The following is a 17,116-nucleotide window of genomic DNA, read 5'->3' on the forward strand; positions in this document are numbered from 1 at the left end:
ACTCAGAAAGACCTTTCCCAGCAAATATATCTTTTTCATTTTGAGCTTCAGTTCCCACTCTGTTCCCATCTCTGTGCTTTGGATTGGACCTAGAGGCCATCCATTTGTTACTAAGGCAGTGCATTTTAGAAGCATTGATTTTTGAGAGTTGAGTATTCTTAAATATTTCAAATATTTGATAATTCTTTCTCCTTTCTCCTACTGCAGAGCAAAAGTACACACAAAGTCCCTTCAGGAAAATGTGGAAACTTGACTGTTTCTATAATCTGATGCCATAACAAAGGTCTTATTATCTGTATAATAACTAACGTACCTTTAAACACAGTCTTTTTTTTTTTTTTTTAAGATTTTATTTATTTATTTGACAGAAAGACAGCGAGAGAGGGAACACAAGCAGGGGGAGCAGCAGAGGGAAAGGGAGAAGCAGGCTCTCTGCTGAGCAGGGAACCCCATGTGGGGCTCAATCCCAGGATCCTGGGATCATGACCTGAGCCAAAGGCAGACAGACGCTTCACTGACTGAGCCACCCAGGCACCCCAAACACAGTCTTTTTCATGAAGATTTGTAATGTATGTGGAATAAAACACATATTTTAAAAAATAGCTCACTGTGTTTTTTAATATCATTTTTTCCAGAAAAAATATTAATTTGTGGTTGAACTAGTTCTTTTCAGTTTTTTTGTGTTTTAAATGGGAGAAAATTAGAAGAACAGAAAAGCTGGGAGAGAAGAAAAATGGAGATAATTCATTTATTCTATGCCCATGAATTCCAAATTTGTGATAAAAACTGAACTTGAGGGGTGCTCAGTTGATTAAGCATCTGTCTTCAGCTCAGGTGTCCTGGGAACAAGCCTCATGTCAGGCTCCCTACTCAGCAGGAGTCTGTTTCTCCCCCTTCTCAAGCACACGGGTGTATGTTCTCTCTCAAGTAAAGGAAGGAAGGAAGGAAGGAAGGAAGGAAGGAAGGAAGGAAGGAAGGAAATCAATCTTTAATAAAACTCCTGAAGTTCAGGTTAAGTTATTATTCGATAGGAAAGTTAATTGTGACATATGCAGTATGTCATGCAATAAAGCTTCAGATAGCTAAAGAACTTTGGGTTAGACCTTGGTTTGGTTTCACAGTCTGTTGCTTGGACAGTTACCCTAACCTCACTAAGCCTTAGTAAACACTTTTAAATTAAGTGAAGGCTGTTGTGCAGCTTGAGTTTTTGTTAGATGATATATGTGATATGTGCTATATAATGCTTGACCTATTGTTACTGTTCGAGAATTGTTAATTCCTTTCCCCATAAATTTATTATTTTGCATACTTTGATTTGAATCCTCTTACAAGACTTTACTTTGAAATAGTATTTCTTTTAGAAAATAATAATCAAGCTATTTAGCTCCCTTACTACAATTAAAAAGGACAAGTTGAGGTTTTTTTGGAAAAATTGTAATAATTCCTTTGCCTTTCAAAATAATGTTCTCTTTTCACCAAACTTTAAGTAGCTGTGTTGTATGAGTGAAAATTAGCCTGCTTATGAGGCAGGGAATCCTTTTAAATGGTGGTTTTTAGCTCTCTTGATTCATTATCACCAGAATCTGGTTTGGCTAACCCATGCTTCTTGCACTTTTTGTCCCTAGCTTAGACCATTTGCCGTAAACTTACTAAATCTGTTTACAGCCTAAATTTATTGAAATACAGTTTCCTATTTTATTTCTGGCTTGGCAATTTTCTATCATGCCTTGCCCTTTCTATTCAGAAAGATTGACTGGGTTTCGCATTGAGGGTGTTTTGAGTTTCTAGCATGAGAGCCAGAATTAAGGTTACTGAAGCACATCATCAAGGAATGTATTACCTGCAGGGTGTTTGTGCTTCCCAAACTATTTTTTTCCTAGTTCGCCTATTAACAAAGCTTATACTAGTGGTTTATCATTTCTGCTTTTTGTATTTTTAAGATACGGATTTGTTTAATTAAAAAGCAATTCCATTAACTACCTTGAGAGGCTCTCACTTACCGCTAAGTAGGAGTCCTAGAAATTGATCTTTTTTCCAAAAGGCAGCAGTGGCTAGTGGGCACAGGAGGGTGAGTTATTGCTGTGGTTTATTCAAAGTAACTTCACTATAGAAATTAAGATAACATGGTAAACGTCACACAGAATAATTTCATTTTTATTGCTATTGATTGGTGCTGAGGTAATACTGTATCGATATGTGTAGAATATTTTAAATTCTAAGGCAATAGGGCTTTGAACATTTTATCTTTCATTTACTTATTCCTCCTATAGCTCTGTAGCATTTGCATACACTGCACTGTATATGCCAGTGTCATCTGTTCATTAAGAAAACTAAAAACCTCACTGTTGGTTACTCAAGAGCATTGTCCTTCAAGGTGTCAGGTAGAAGCTAACGTATCTGGCCTGTAATACAGGGGCACACATGGCTACACGTCCAGTTCTTCATTGCCTTCAGAGATGGAAGATGTTTTACGTCTCTGCTCTGCCAGCTTAATTAATATATGACTTGGGCAAGTGACTTAAGCTTGCAGAGTCCTTGTTCTTTACCCTTAAAATGGTGAAGGATTGTTTTGCTCAGCATAGTACCTTTCTCATTATAAGAGCTCATAAATGGCTGCTAATATTAGAATATTTGAGGTGGTGTTCTGTCAGATTTCTTTACTGTTAATATTAGAAAATAGAAATATCAGTAATACTATTTTCAGAATTTGGACACTAAATTAAGTCAGTTAGCCTGTTTACCCAGATAATTCTGGAATCCTTTTCTATAATATCCTTTTTTATGTGGTCATCCATCCTTTTCTTGAAAACTTCTGGTTGTGTGAGCACAGCTTTCTAAAGGAGTTCTTTTCTTTTTCAGAGAAATGTCAGAACATTCCATTAGTTAGTTGGATGTTACAGAGTTCAATGTTTGAAAGTCTCTTATGCTGAGCAGAAGTCTGTTTCCTGTAATTGTTTTAAAAAAATCTTAATCCTATTCTTTGGTGCTCCTATATAATTCGTCCAATCCTACTTCCATGTGATGGCCTGTTCAATATCTTGGTACCCTTGAGTTTTTTGTTTCTTTGGTTTATGGTTCTTATCCTATAATATTGAATAACCCCACGCCCCCACCCTCCAGATATCTCTCTAGTTAGTCCCATTCTCTTCATTTTGACTGCCACTGGCCTACTGTCGTTAAGTGTTTGATGAAGTTTTTCAGTGGCCTCCTCTGTAGTCAGGTTAGGCTCAGTTATGCTGCAGTAACAGAAGACCTGAAAGATCTTACTGTCTTGCAACAATTGAAGTTTTTTTCTTGTTCATGCTGCTTGCCCACTGTGAGTCATTTACTGGTAGCATTCCTTATATCCTCTTGCCTCCAGGCAGGAATCATGTTGATGGGGCAGCCCTCTCAGAGACTGACTGGGCTCTTAATTAAGAGCAAAGAGTAATGACAGGATGCATAATGGCTCATTGAAGCCTCTGTTTAGGAGTGGTGTATGCTGTTTCTGCTTACATTTCATTGGCTGAGAAATTTGCCACCAAGCTTAAAGTTAAACGGATGAGGAAGTATTGTTTCTGTACCTGTAGGAGGTACCCAAGTCACATGGCCACAACTTGATGTTAATCCCCCCCAGGAAGGGATAGAGCATATTTGAAAACACAATACAATCTACCATACCTCTTGACTGCGGCCTTCTCCCTTCTCATACTCTATCCTCCAAATTGGTGTTGGTTATATTACTAAAGAACAGATATATTTTGAAAACACAGTTACGCATGTATTTATACACATTTTTAAAAACTTTGAACCTTATTGGCTTCTTTTGGTATAGTCTTGTGATTTTTTTTTTTTTTTTAAGTCAGAATTTCAGTATCTGAGACGGTTTGGGTCTTTTAAGTTTTATAGTTTTAGTTGATGCAGTCATGCATATTTTTTCTCTTTTGAGATAGTAAGTGTGCTTATTTTCTTAAGGACTGATTATCCCTTTTTGGCAAAATACCTGGAATGATAAAATACCATTAATTTTGTTGTAACCTATGTAGACTGCCAATTTTCCCATCATTTTCTGATAATGTCCGAGTTCAGATTGTTTTCATCAGTCTTTACAATTTAGTGAGATTTTGTTATGTATTGACAGTGAACTTCTCAAAGGTTACACTTCATGTTTCAAGTTTAGGCTGCCTCACAGTCCTCACTAGTGGAAAAAGAGCTAGGATGTGAAGAGATTATGGAAAACTAAAACCTTCGATCTTTTCCAGTAGTTTCTTCACTTGGCATTTTTTTTTTTTTAAGATTTTATTTATTTAACAGAGAGAGAGAGAGAAAGAGACAGTGAGAGAGGGAACCACAAGCAGGAGGAGTGGGAGAGGGAAAAGCAGGCTTCCCGCTAAATAGGGAGCCTGATGTGGGGCTTGATCTCAGAACCCTGGGATCATGACCTGAGCCGAAGGCAGATGCTTAACGACTGAGCCACCCAGGCGCCCCTTCATTTGGCATTTTTAATATTGCAGGTTTAATGGCTATTACTCCTATGTTACTGTAATTGGTTTAGTTTTCATAGCATACTGTATCCTTCTCACCTAACCGTAACTCAGTGAAATAAATCATTGGGTTGGAGAGCTGTAAGAAAAAGCCAGGAAATGTGCGCAGTTCATATCACTCAGAATTTTAGCTCTGCCTCAGCAATTTGTATCACATGTGGGATTTAGGAAAATCTTGCATTCATATAGCTTTGTAGAAATGCTTAAAAGTGTCTAGCATAATGCTGTCAAATTAAATGTGGTTAATTGTCTTAAGTTTTTAGAATAAAACACATAAATTGATTTTGATGGAAAGGTATTTTTTTTTCTCTCAAGTGCAAATCACTGCTTTGCACACAACGGAAGATTACATACATGGGTCTTTTGAAGCTGTTATGCTCTATCCTGTCCATACTTACTTAGGGAGACTTTAATCTGTGAGTATTGGACATTTGTAAAACATAGTGGCCCTTTAGAGTAGTCCACTGGTGCTGCTTTCCTAATGGATCGCCAGCATAGTCACCCCATGGTAGTTTATAACACAGCTGTAGAATTGCCTTTGGCCCAGAGCTTCTTGGTTTGCCAAGAGTTGGTGTTTAGAGGGAAGATATTCATTTGGAAAAGTACAGTAAAAATAACATGGAGGAAGTTGGAATTATAATTATGATAGCCGTAAGCATTATATTTGTATATTACAAGCTTTCAATGTCCTATGGTATTGTGATTTAATAGAGGTGATCATCAGAGGGCAAATGAACACTATCCTTGGATGTGCTTGTTCAAAAATTTAAAAATAATGAATATATTCACAAGAGCATGGTGGTAGGATCAGGCCTTGTTGAAGAAATGGTGATAGAATTTTGCAGCATTGAGAGTCCTTGGGTATAATGTGATAACAGCAGGAAGTGAGGAATCAACAAATTCCCATTTTATTGAGTTGTGGTAGTGTGCACTTCTCTAAAGGAAGTAGGAAAATGGGTTTTTAGATCTAAGGAGCACATTCTTTTAAAGGTAGAATCATTATAAACTTATAGTGATTAACTCTTAAAGGAAGAATCACTATAAACACTACACACACAGGTGGGTAAAGTGTGTATCTACTTGTAAATATCTAGAGAGAAACATGTTCACCCTAAGACTAACTGATTTATCTATTTAATATTTTTAGGACAGAGAAAGGATTAAGACTTTAAAAAAAAATGTGTGTCTGGACAATGGGATTGATTCAAACAAAAAGTTTGAAATTAGAGGAGAGGCTCTTTGGAACAGCATTAGAATGGATGTTTTCTGGGGAGGCTAGGCTTACAAAAATGCCTAACCTTATAGAGATTTTGGAAAGGATGGAAATGATAGGGTTTACTTGGCCAGAGGAGACAGCATCCACTAGGGCACAGTAGGAACCCAAATAATGAAGCTGGAAGGGATCAGTTGAGAAAAGGTTTCTTCAGCTTTTTAGATTATAGGACTTTCTTTTATTTGGTTGGGAATTGGGAGCAATTTCTAGGAAGGAGATTAGTTTTTAGGAAAGAGACTTTTTTGCGTTTGTATTTGTATAGATTGGAGTGGTAAGGTAGAGGCTTTGATGCTGATGAGGAACTTCTGTTACGAAATTATATGAAATTGAATCTATCTGAGCAGCTCCATAACTAGATAATAACACTAAAATGTACTTTGATTCAGGGTGTGGTAGAGCAACACTGTCCTTGGACTTTTTAATCTTTGAAAACTGTCACACCTGCATAATTTGAAAACTGTCACACCTGCACAGAAGATCCAGAGCCTGTAGTGGCTCCCTTCTAAACCTCCTAATGGTCCCATCTGGGAAATAGTGTGCTGAGCTAGGCTGTGGCTGCTGCTCTGGCACTTATAATCTTACACCAGGTCTGCCATGGTTTTGGGATTAGAGGTCAGGGTTTGCCAATTTGGAGACAAGGTCTTGTAGTTAATTATTTAGGGTCCTATGACTCATAACCCAGAAACATGGTGTGCATGTATACACATACGAATGCACACATGCACATACAAACACACAACCTGATTTCATTTTCATTTTTCAGAAGCTGTTTTATTCTTGAAACAGTGATTTTTGGGAGGTAGTAGGGGGCTGGGAATTATTTTCTAAAGAGAAATACTTTCCTGGAATTACTGCTTAAAGAACATTTTATAAATCTGGAATCACATTGTGACCTTGCAAGATATTATTATGCTACTTTACTGAATTATGTCATATCTTGATAGTAAGGTAATTTTGGCAATCTCAGTAATGACTAGGGTTACTGGAACAGCTAGGCTTAACTTTCTTTCTTGGTGCTATTTATGATGTTGATTTGAAGCAATTTTTGGTAGATGAAGTGTCTGATAGTTATATTTGTCAAGTTAAATATAAATTTTGTCCCTTAAAAAAATAAAGGTTTATAGAATATAAAAAGGTGAAATTATATTTCTGATGTTACTCAGTTTTTATGCTTTAGAGTTCTCTCTCTTACTTTTTAAAAATATTTTATTTATTTATTTGACCGAGACACAGTGAGAGAGGGAACACAGGCAGGGGAAGTGGGAGAGGGAGAAGCTGGCTTCCTGCCAAGCAGGGAGCCTGATGTGGGGCTCGATCCCAGGATCATGACCTGAGTTGAAGGCAGACGTTTAATGACTGAGCCACCCAGGCACCTCTGGAATTATCTCTCTTAAAATGATTTAATTCTGTTCTTCAAGTATAATTGAAGTATATGGACAGTTGTGCTGGCATTCCTATCTATTTTTTTTTTTAAGCATCTATGTAATTCCCTACATGTTGAGTATCTACTATGATTTTAGTGTGGAGTGAGAGCTCATGTGCTGTAAAAAAAAGTGAAATATGTAGATTTTATTTTTCCTCCCAACATTATTCACTAGCTGGGAACATATACACACAACAAAATTCAAGTAATAGTATGAGGCTGCCGGTGATTAATGGTTGTAGACATGAAGAATAATACTGTTATGTTGTGAATAGAAAAACACTCCTTAATGTACAGCATTCATTTCTCAGATATTTATTGAGCAGCTACTAGTATAGAGGAGAACATATATTACATAACAGGCATTTAAATATTTGTTGAATACTGCCAGCAAATAAGGTAGGTACTGTGCCTGCCCCCAGATTTCTCATAGCTTCTTGGGGAAAAAAGAGCCATAGAAATGAATCATTACAACTCAGCGATAAAAAACACTTTTATCTTGGCGATAAAAGTGCTGATTTGTAGATGTTAGAGTGCTGTGCTGGCTGATCTGGGACAAGAAAGATGAACAGAATTAAATTAGAGGAGGACAGGATAGAGTGGGCTGAAAGAGGGATCCAGGCCAAAACAGGGTTACTAGTGATCAGTGGTATTTTATATGCAAGTTCTCACTCCAGAATCTGCCTCAGAGCGTTCACCAGCCCTGTGGAATTACATGCAGTGTTTTGCTCTTCCATGCATTTTTTAGGAGAAAGAGTCTAAATAACTTTTTAAAAATGATTATTGTTAAGATTTTATTTATTCATTAGAGAGAGAGCAAGCATGCATGCATGTGCACAAATGGGGAGAGGCAGGCAGAGGGAGAGGGAGAAGCAGGCTGGATGCATGGCTCCATTCCAGGACCCTGGGATCATGTCCTGATCTGAAGGCAGCCACTTAAGTGACTGAGCCACCAAAGTGCCCCATTTAAAAAAAAAAAAATATATATATATATACATATATGTATATATATATATTTTTTTTTAAGGTTTTATGTATTTGAGAGAGAGAGAGAGGAATCTATAGTAACTTTCATTAGATTTACTTATACTGTAGAATCATAACCACATAATGATTGAGAACCAAGGGCTTAGTCTTTCAGTATAAGTCTGTTCTTGAGCCAACCTATATAGTCCCAGGCATCAGGTGGTAGAAGTGTCTTCCTCAGCAAAGACACACTCCTCCTCTCTTATTTCATCCCATGACCTAAGTACAAAACACCAGATGGAAATTCTTTCTTTCTGTATTAGTCTTGGAGTATCCATGTGTCTCTGTTTCTCTCTCTCTCTGTCTCTGCGTGTTTGTGTGTGTGCATGAGAGAGAGAGAGAGAGAGAGAGAGAGAGAAATTGAGTGAACTTTGTTTTTTGCATCAGGTATAGTTGAAACTCGGGAGATTGAAGATTGTAAAAATTGATAGTTGTTGAGTTCTTTAAACCTATTTCTTGAATGAAAAGAAACTTCATCCTCATACTTAACCCATCTTTACATCTGAGTAACTAATTCTGTCTTAGGTTGGGGATCAGGGCCACAGTACTCAGGGACTTCATTCATTTTGTCCCAACCCTTTGCTAACTCTCTGCCATATCACTGCTGAACATGACATTTGAAATTGCTCCCTCATGTAGAGATAAATCAGTTACGAATCCAGTACTTACAAAACTGAATAAAAATACTGCAGTTGACCCTTGAACAACATGGTTTGAACTCTACAGGGTTCACCTACACCTGTTTTTTTGGGGGGGGTGGTGGTGGTGGGTAGGGTTCAATACAGTACAGTACTGTAAATGTATTTCCTCTTCCTTGTGATTTTCTTAATAACATTTTCATTTCTCTAGCTTGCTTTCTTTTAAGACTGTGGTACATAATACACAAAACATACAAAATATAAAACAGATTAACATCTGTTTATGCTGTTGGTAAGGCTTTGGTCAGCAGTATGCTGTGAATACTTAAGTTTTGGGTGAATCGAAAGTTAGTCACGGATTTCAGCTGCATGGGGGCTAGGAGCCCCAAACCTTAGATTGTTGAAGAGTCAGCTGCACTTTACTTGTAGCAATTTTGTGTTCTCATGTTTCTCTTCCAGTGTGTAGGAAATCACTGATCACATAGAAACTGATTAACAGTTGAAGATGACTAAGTCATTTATGACTATCATTTGGAACCAGATAGTTTCAGGTTCAAGAGTCAGTAGTTTCCATGGTTGTTTTGTGTATTAGTGATAATAACCTTTTTTGACATTGCCTGACAAAGAAGTAGGATCTGTAGTGGGAGCTCCAGCACAGCGAGTCAGACTCTCAGGATTTTCATGAGCTTTTTGCCTTTTGCCTTTGTACTTGAGTGGTCTTGGCTATGTGCTGCTCCATTACCCCAACTCCTTGTTTGTTTGTACTGGAATGAAATCAGCAAATAGGATTTGTGACTTCTACTTCACAGAAGGGCAGGGGTTTTGAAATAAGCTTTACACTTTGTCTTTTTTAGTCAGAGATATTTTATCTGTTTTTCTTTTCTGTTACACTATCTGAAGCCTTGGTTTGTTTTTTTCCCCCTGTACTTAAACAATATATTTATGTTGTTTTTTCTCTTACTGAATAAATGGTTCTTTTGAATTCTGACCTTCAAGACATATATGAGAGTATGAATACTTAAGTGTTATTTATTAAGTGAGGACGTGTGGCAGTAGCAGACTGCGTTTAGTGTTCGATGTGATTTTGTACCTGTTACATGCCCCATTGCTTTCATGCTAAGCATTGTCGATTTTTAAGAACACCTTCAACTTAATAACAGCTCTTAGAGAATAAAGAAACATTAAATAGGCTCATCAATTACATGATGAATCTGGACTTTGAAAATGAGGAAAGAATTACAGAAATGAGACAGCATGAGAGTCCATATATGGTAATAGTTAAATGTTCTTGTCTTGGGATCAGCCATATACCTGGGCTTACTCCCCGCTCTGCTGTCAGTTAGCTATGTGGCCTTCTGTAGGTGACATTCTCACTGTGCCTTAGCTTCTTCAAGTATAAAAATTGGCATGTAACATCTGTCTCGTAATAGATTTTACAGTAATTAAATGGTATACTGCACCTGGCCATCCAATGGGGTGATGGTGGTAGTGATGCTAGTGGCAATTATTGGTAGTATTATTGGAGGAAGGAATCTGCCACCAGCACTAGAGTTTTTCAGTGGAAATATCTCTCCATCCATCCATCCTACCTGCCTGCCTGCCTGATGAGTACAGTGAAGTCTCTGAGCTAAGGTATAAACTGCGGAGATTTAAGTTTCACTTCTTGAGTACTTCCGCCTTATTGGGTTTCACATTTCCTGTTCTAAGTTTAATGGTCACGTGCTCTTTAACCCTAAAAGCAACTTAATTTATAATCTTAGGAAAACAGATTGGGTTGCTTTAAAAATGATTTTCTACACTGTGAGCAGAAAGATTGTTGTAGAAATCCATTTTCAAAATAAAAGCAGTTGAAGCCAGTGATCCTTTGGTGCAGTAGTGCTCCAAATTGGCTCTGCCCACAGGGAGTTACATCGTGGCCACAGACACCATTGCCATTTACTTAACCGTCTGACCTGTAATGATTGGTTGAAGGCTTGAATTGTTTCCATCCTCCTTGATGGTATGGAAATTACAGAGGGAAAAGCTACGTGCAGAGTTGCCTGAATATTGAATAAAGAATTGTTATATAGCTCTTTTACTGGTGGTTAGAAGAATTACGCCAACTTTCTGACAGGTTTTCTTACAAAGTATATGTCATTTCATTGAATAATGTTAGGGATTGCTGAATTTCATCAATTTCAAAATGTACATTTTCTCCCACATTTTTATATTTTTAAAATCAGGGATACCCCTTGCGGATGATGGCATCTCGGAATTGGCCAGACGGCAGTTAGGATATAGCTGTCATCTGCCTGCACACAAGTGAACTTGGTCATAGCTGCCTATATTGTTGTCACTCCTGTTGAATCGTGTGCATTTTTGGTATCATATGAGTTGAGTTCAGTTGCCATTTAACGTGTCATCAGAAAGATTACCCTGTAATTGGACATTGAAACACAATGTACATAATACAGCTTGGAAACAGAAGTGAGGCCCAACTTAGATACAAGGGAAGCTGATAATCGCTTTTGAAGAAATGGCTGCAGTTCCTTGTTTCCTGCAAAGCCATTGCCATGTGCTTCACCACACCTCTAAAAGAAAACACCTAAGTAGAAGAGGCTCCACAGTGCTTCTGTTTCTGAGGTCTCTGCGAAAGCGTTGCATATCACATGCCAAGCCAGAAAGCCAGCATTATAGAACTTGCGAAATGAGCATCAGTAACTAGGAAGACTACCTATGAGGTGCTCTTAAGGAATGCTACCCATATCCCCAATATTCTTGATGACCCAAGAATTGAAATAATGCAAAAGTGTGTTTGGTTTTGAAGTGATTCAGAAGTTTAAGACATTTCAGGAATATATCCACCAATTGTGCAAAATTTTTTTCCATGTGCAAGAATAATGCATAATAAAATATGCCTAAAGTCAAAAAGTTCTCTCAGCATTTTATAATGTAAAAATTTAAAGTGATAAAACATTTTGACAGTTTAGTGATGTTTTTATTTTCAATAGCATATCTCATCTGCGATTATTTGATTTAATGACTCACTAATTTGTTATTGAAACTGTAAATATAATTCTTGGTGTAATTATTGTAGGTGCCTAATGGATAAGAACTTCGTTAGGATTGGGAAGTGGTTTGTCCGACCCTATGAAAAGGATGAAAAACCAGTCAACAAAAGGTGAGTCTTAAGCTTTTAGTTTTCATTCCTTTTGCTTGACCACTACTGTGTTTTGGGAAGAGGTGGGTGGGGGAAGCAACTTATTTATTTTCTAATAATCTTAGTAATTTAGATGTATTAAAATAGATTACTGGATTACATTTTATTAAATATTCTATAAATTTTTGTGGAATATTGGAAATTGGACTAGAAAGATTATCAATAACCTATGTGTAAGCCCCTTCTTACGACACTATTTGGAATGAAAATATTCTTTTTTGTTATTTTCATTGTCCCTTTTTTTTTTTTTTTAAGATTTTATTTATTTGACAGAGAGAGATCACAAGTAGGCAGAGAGGCAAGCAGAGAGAGAGAGAGAGGAGGAAGCAGGCTCCCTGCCTAGCAGAGAGCCCGATGCGGGACTTGATCCCAGGACCCTGAGATCATGACCTGAGCTGAAGGCAGAAGCTTAACCCACTGAGCCACCCAAGCAGCCCCCCCCCGACCCTTTTTAAAATCTTCCTTCCTTAAAGTGTTATATGGCATAACTTTAAAAATAGCTGAATTCAAATGGTGGTAGTTTTTATAGAATTGATTGATTCCCCTTAAAAGTCAGTGAATACTTCTTTGAGAATTCTCCAACCAGGACGGTAAATTACTTTTCTAAACAATCCTAAATTTTCAACTATTATTTATTGTATGCATGGCTTTAAAGGCAGTCCTTTATACTAAACACGCATGGAATTTTAGATCAGTCAAACCAGGATCAAAAGCCAGAGCCTTCAAAGCCAAATATTTACTCCACTTACCTCTGAACACAGCATAGACTTAATTGGAGTCATAAATTGATGGGTGATTATTTCATTTCTGAAGAGGAGTGTACACAATCTCAATTCTGTTTTACTGTGTATGAACTTTCCCCATGTTAAGGATTCCAGCTTCTGGCTGCAGATAAGAGCTCTTGAAGCTTTACATGGTAGCCATAGGTTAGATCCTTTTAGGTCGTTTTCCACAATTTTGGCCGGCTGCTCCTGCTTCTTTTGGAACCTTTACTTTCTTAACTTTTCTTATTCCTACCAGTGATTTAATTAGCATTAGCAGCCTTCTCTCCAACCTGTATGTCTTAAAGCTTTGATGAAGTGGTTGTGGAATCTCATTAAGCAAGCCTAATTTATGAAAATTGGGGTTTCCTTTTTCAAATCAGATAAATTAGGGAATTGTCATTAAATGTGTTTTTTTTTTTTTTTTTTTTTGCCAAATCACCATGAACTTCTTTAAAATATTTTCCCTTTTTTAGTTTAGTACATTTCAAATCCTTTAGGATTTATTAGAAAATATGTTTTTTAAAAAGATTTTATTTGTCAGATATATAGAGAGCGCACAAGCCAGGGGTACAGCAGGTAGAGAGAGAGGCAGAAGGAGAAGCGGGCTTCTGCTGAGCAAGGAGCACAATGTGGGGCTCAATCCCAGAACCTTGGGATTATGACCTGATCTGAAGGCAGACACTTAACCGATTGAGCCACCCAGGTGCCCCCCCCACCTCCCCCACCCCCCCGCCAAAATCTCTTTAAATAGGAAGTAGGTGTTATGTATAAAAAAGTTTGCCTGAAAAGGATAATAAAACTTTTAAAGAGTGCTAGTGTGTATGGGTGTGTAAAAGTGTGGTTTTGTTTACAGATGCTTTGATGGAGAGAAATTTTATTGATTTGGTCTAACTAATGTATTCGTTCCATCTTAGTGTTTCCTCAAATTTACAGATGATGTAGATTTTCTGTAACTCTTTTGGAGTTCAGGTGGGCTGAACTGGTGGTTCAGGTTTGGGCTTTTAGGTTGATAAGTGAATGGTTATATATGGTGTTGCTTTGATACAATGATCTTTACCATTCACTGCTGTGCACCTCTCCATGCTCAGTGTTACTCTTACAGCTGGGGAACAAACAGAGCCGGTTCCGAAACTTGAACCGTAGGTATAGGCATTTGAATGGTGATTTCACAGTAATTTGGGGATGAAGGGAAAATGTGGAAATAAAAAAGGGACTGAAAGAGTAGCAGTCAGCATTTTAATAGTAAAAACTAATGTTTGAAGTTAAATGTAGTTACCAAATCTATTTTATATAACATCTATATATCTTTGCACTGGGATATACATCCCAGAAGTATTCCTAAATTTAGCAAACCAAATGTAACTAATACGTGTAGTATATTTAGATAATTTAATTTGTAACTGGGAGGCTGTTGATTTATGAGCAATGTAATTGAATTATTATTTTTAGATTTTATACTCATGGTTGAATGTAGAACTTCATTTTATTGTAGTATAGAAATGTTAATGATCTTGAAGAAAACCATTTTAGGAGATATTGTTAATTGGAAAATTTTTATTTTATTTTTTATTTTTTTATTTTTTTAAGATTTTATTTATTTATTTGACAGACAGAGATCACAAGTAGGCAGAGAGGCAGGCAGAGAGAGTAGGAGGAAGCAGGCTCCCTGCTGAGCAGAGAGCCCAATGCGGGGCTCCATCCCAGGACCCTGGGATCATGACCTGAGCTGAAGGCAGAGGCTTTAACCCACTGAGTCACCCAGGCGCCCCCAATTGGCAAATTTTTAAACCAAACAATCAATTTTAAAAGTTTGGCATTTGCTGGAGCGCCTGCGTAGCTCAGATGGTTAAGCATCTGCCTTCGGTTCAGGTGATGATTTCCTGGTCCTGGGATGGGATGGAGCCCTGCATTGGCACATCAGGCTCCCTTCTCATTGCCCCCCACCCCCAACTCATGCTTTCTCTCTCCCAAATGAATAAATCTTTTTCTAAAGTTGGCATTTGCTATAATAAAACTTTGTTAGGTATAGTGTTTTTTTCCACTTTTATTTTCTGAATGAAAAATAGAGCCTCTTGTTGGATGCTAAAATAGGATCTTAGTGTCCAGTCATTTTGGATGGACAGAGTGGTGCTGTAGAGCGGGGCATTTAGATTTAGAAGATGGGGATCACATCCCATGCCTCTCTTTGGAGGTTAGATAAGCTTTTCGACAGGTTGTTTAGTTTTTCTGAGCTGAACTTTGTTTTTGTCTGTAACTGAGTTGATGATAGTAATTACTACCTTAAAGGATTATTGTGAATATTAAATGAGGTAATTTATGTGGCTAGTTTATACTTTACTTGAGAAAAAGCAAAAGTGCTAAACAAATTTTATGTACAAATTTGTATTTTTAGGTATGCTCTTATTTGATACCATTAGATACAAATAAGAGAAATATACTTTGAAGACTAATGTTCTAATTATAAAATTAGTAGGTCTAGCATATAGATACTTTTGTTCAATGGAATAAAAATATGATTTAACATATAGCATATTTTATGTAGCTAAAGTAATCCTAATAGTGTTGACAAATTAATTTATTGCTGAATAGGTTTCATCTATTAGATTAACAGCATGTGATTTCCTGAGCTCTAATTGCTCTCTGTATTGATAGCAAAACTAAATCCTTTGTTGGTAGACTCTAAAAGAGTCCTTAATGTTTGATATGATATGATGGTCAGGATAATTCTAGAAAAATTATTATATATTATATGTATATATATAAATTTGAACAGTCCGGTCCAAGAAGATAAAAGAAATTTATTCATATTGTTTCATATTGTCTTTTTCATTATGGTGACACATCTTTTGTTACTCATGTCCCTTTTTTTTTTTTTTTAATTTATGTATTTGACAGAGATAATAGAGAGGGAACACAAGCAGGGGGAGTGGGAGAGGGAGAAACAGACTTCCCACTGAGCAGGAGGAGCCTGATGTAGGGCTCTATCCCAGGACCCTGGGATCATGATCTGAGCCAAAGGCAGATGCTTAATGACTGAGCCACCCAGGCGCCCCTGTTATTTATATCCTTAAGAATATAATAGGTAGGAAAGAAAACTTGGCTTTCTCCTAAAGAGTTGTGACAACTAACATCAAACATACACAGTTTCTGGATTTCTAAAGAATGTTGAACTTGAAAAAACTTTTCTTTCCAGGATATGCTTAAATACAAACCAGTGAAGGCGCGCCTAGGTGGCTCAGTTGGTTAAGCATCAGCCTTAGGCTCAGTCTTGATATCAGGGTCCTGGGTTTGAGTGAGCTGGGCTCACTGCTCAGTGGGGAGTCTGCTTCTCACTTTCCCTCTGACCCTTCTCCCCCCACTTGTGCTCTCTCTTTCTCAAATAAAAATAAAAAAAATTTTTTGAGCGATATTAAAATATCTCTCAAATAAAAAAAAGTGAAAACTGTATTCCTTTAAAATAATTTAGAAATTATTCATGGAGATTCCTTCTGTTTAGTCTCATGTCAGCCTATATTTGATTACTGCAGAACTTGAACTTTATACACTTTATTTTTTGAATGCTAATTTTAGTAAAATAATTGATTGCTCCCAGTAATCGTTTGAACCTTTGATTTTTTTGTAGTATCAGATGTGCTAGTATCAGGCGTTGAAATAACACCAGTACATACTTGCTAGTGCATTTTCTGAATTGATCAGCTGTTTCTTCCTCGTGGTCAAACCTACCTGCTCTTGGATGATACTACAAATAGCCTTATATAGTTTTAAATATTCTAATTACTTTCGTATGTGCTGCTAGGAGATATGCATGTGTGGGAGCTCACGTATACTTGAAAGTATATTATTTTGACCGCTTTTGTGTTGTTTCGTTTGGGTATTTTTTCTACTTTAGAGCCAGAGATTAATTTCTTTTTTATGTTTTTCATAATACCTCACCTATATATCCAAGAAATGCCCTTACCTTTTGGTTTTAATAGCGCAAAAAAAAAAAAAAAGGATTTTATATAACAAGATGAAGTACTATGATGTAGGAGAATATTTAAAGCACTTTAAAGCTTCCCTGCCCTCTCTTTCCTTACCACTACCTTCCCTGCATTCCTTTTTACTTCTCAGGCATCTTCCCATCCTTTTTCCCTTTACTTTTCTTATGATGCCCCAGTTATCTGTGTTTCCATCTAGAGATGCACAGATGAAAAGGCAGGGAAAGGAATCCCTCATCCAGACTATAAGCAGACATGTAAACAGGTGCTTGCAGTGTGAAAGGTAAAGGGAA

The 17,116-nt window shown here is 37.1% G+C and overlaps 1 protein-coding gene across 1 annotated transcript in view; it reads left to right on the plus strand.

The window, feature by feature from the left end:
- LOC116878575 (mediator of RNA polymerase II transcription subunit 13-like) overlaps nt 1-17,116 on the plus strand; it is a 152,852-nt gene that overhangs the window by 12,720 nt on the left and 123,016 nt on the right. The window contains exons 3-4 of the mRNA XM_032876206.1: nt 1,354-1,364; nt 11,959-12,043. Coding sequence (XP_032732097.1) covers nt 11,967-12,043 — 77 coding nt within the window. The 5' untranslated portion in view covers nt 1,354-1,364; nt 11,959-11,966. The remainder of the gene's footprint in view (nt 1-1,353; nt 1,365-11,958; nt 12,044-17,116) is intronic.

This window comes from Lontra canadensis, unplaced genomic scaffold (genome assembly GCF_010015895.1).
Source record: "Lontra canadensis isolate GAN:19392208 unplaced genomic scaffold, GSC_riverotter_1.0 scaffold58, whole genome shotgun sequence".
Taxonomy (NCBI): domain Eukaryota; kingdom Metazoa; phylum Chordata; class Mammalia; order Carnivora; family Mustelidae; genus Lontra; species Lontra canadensis.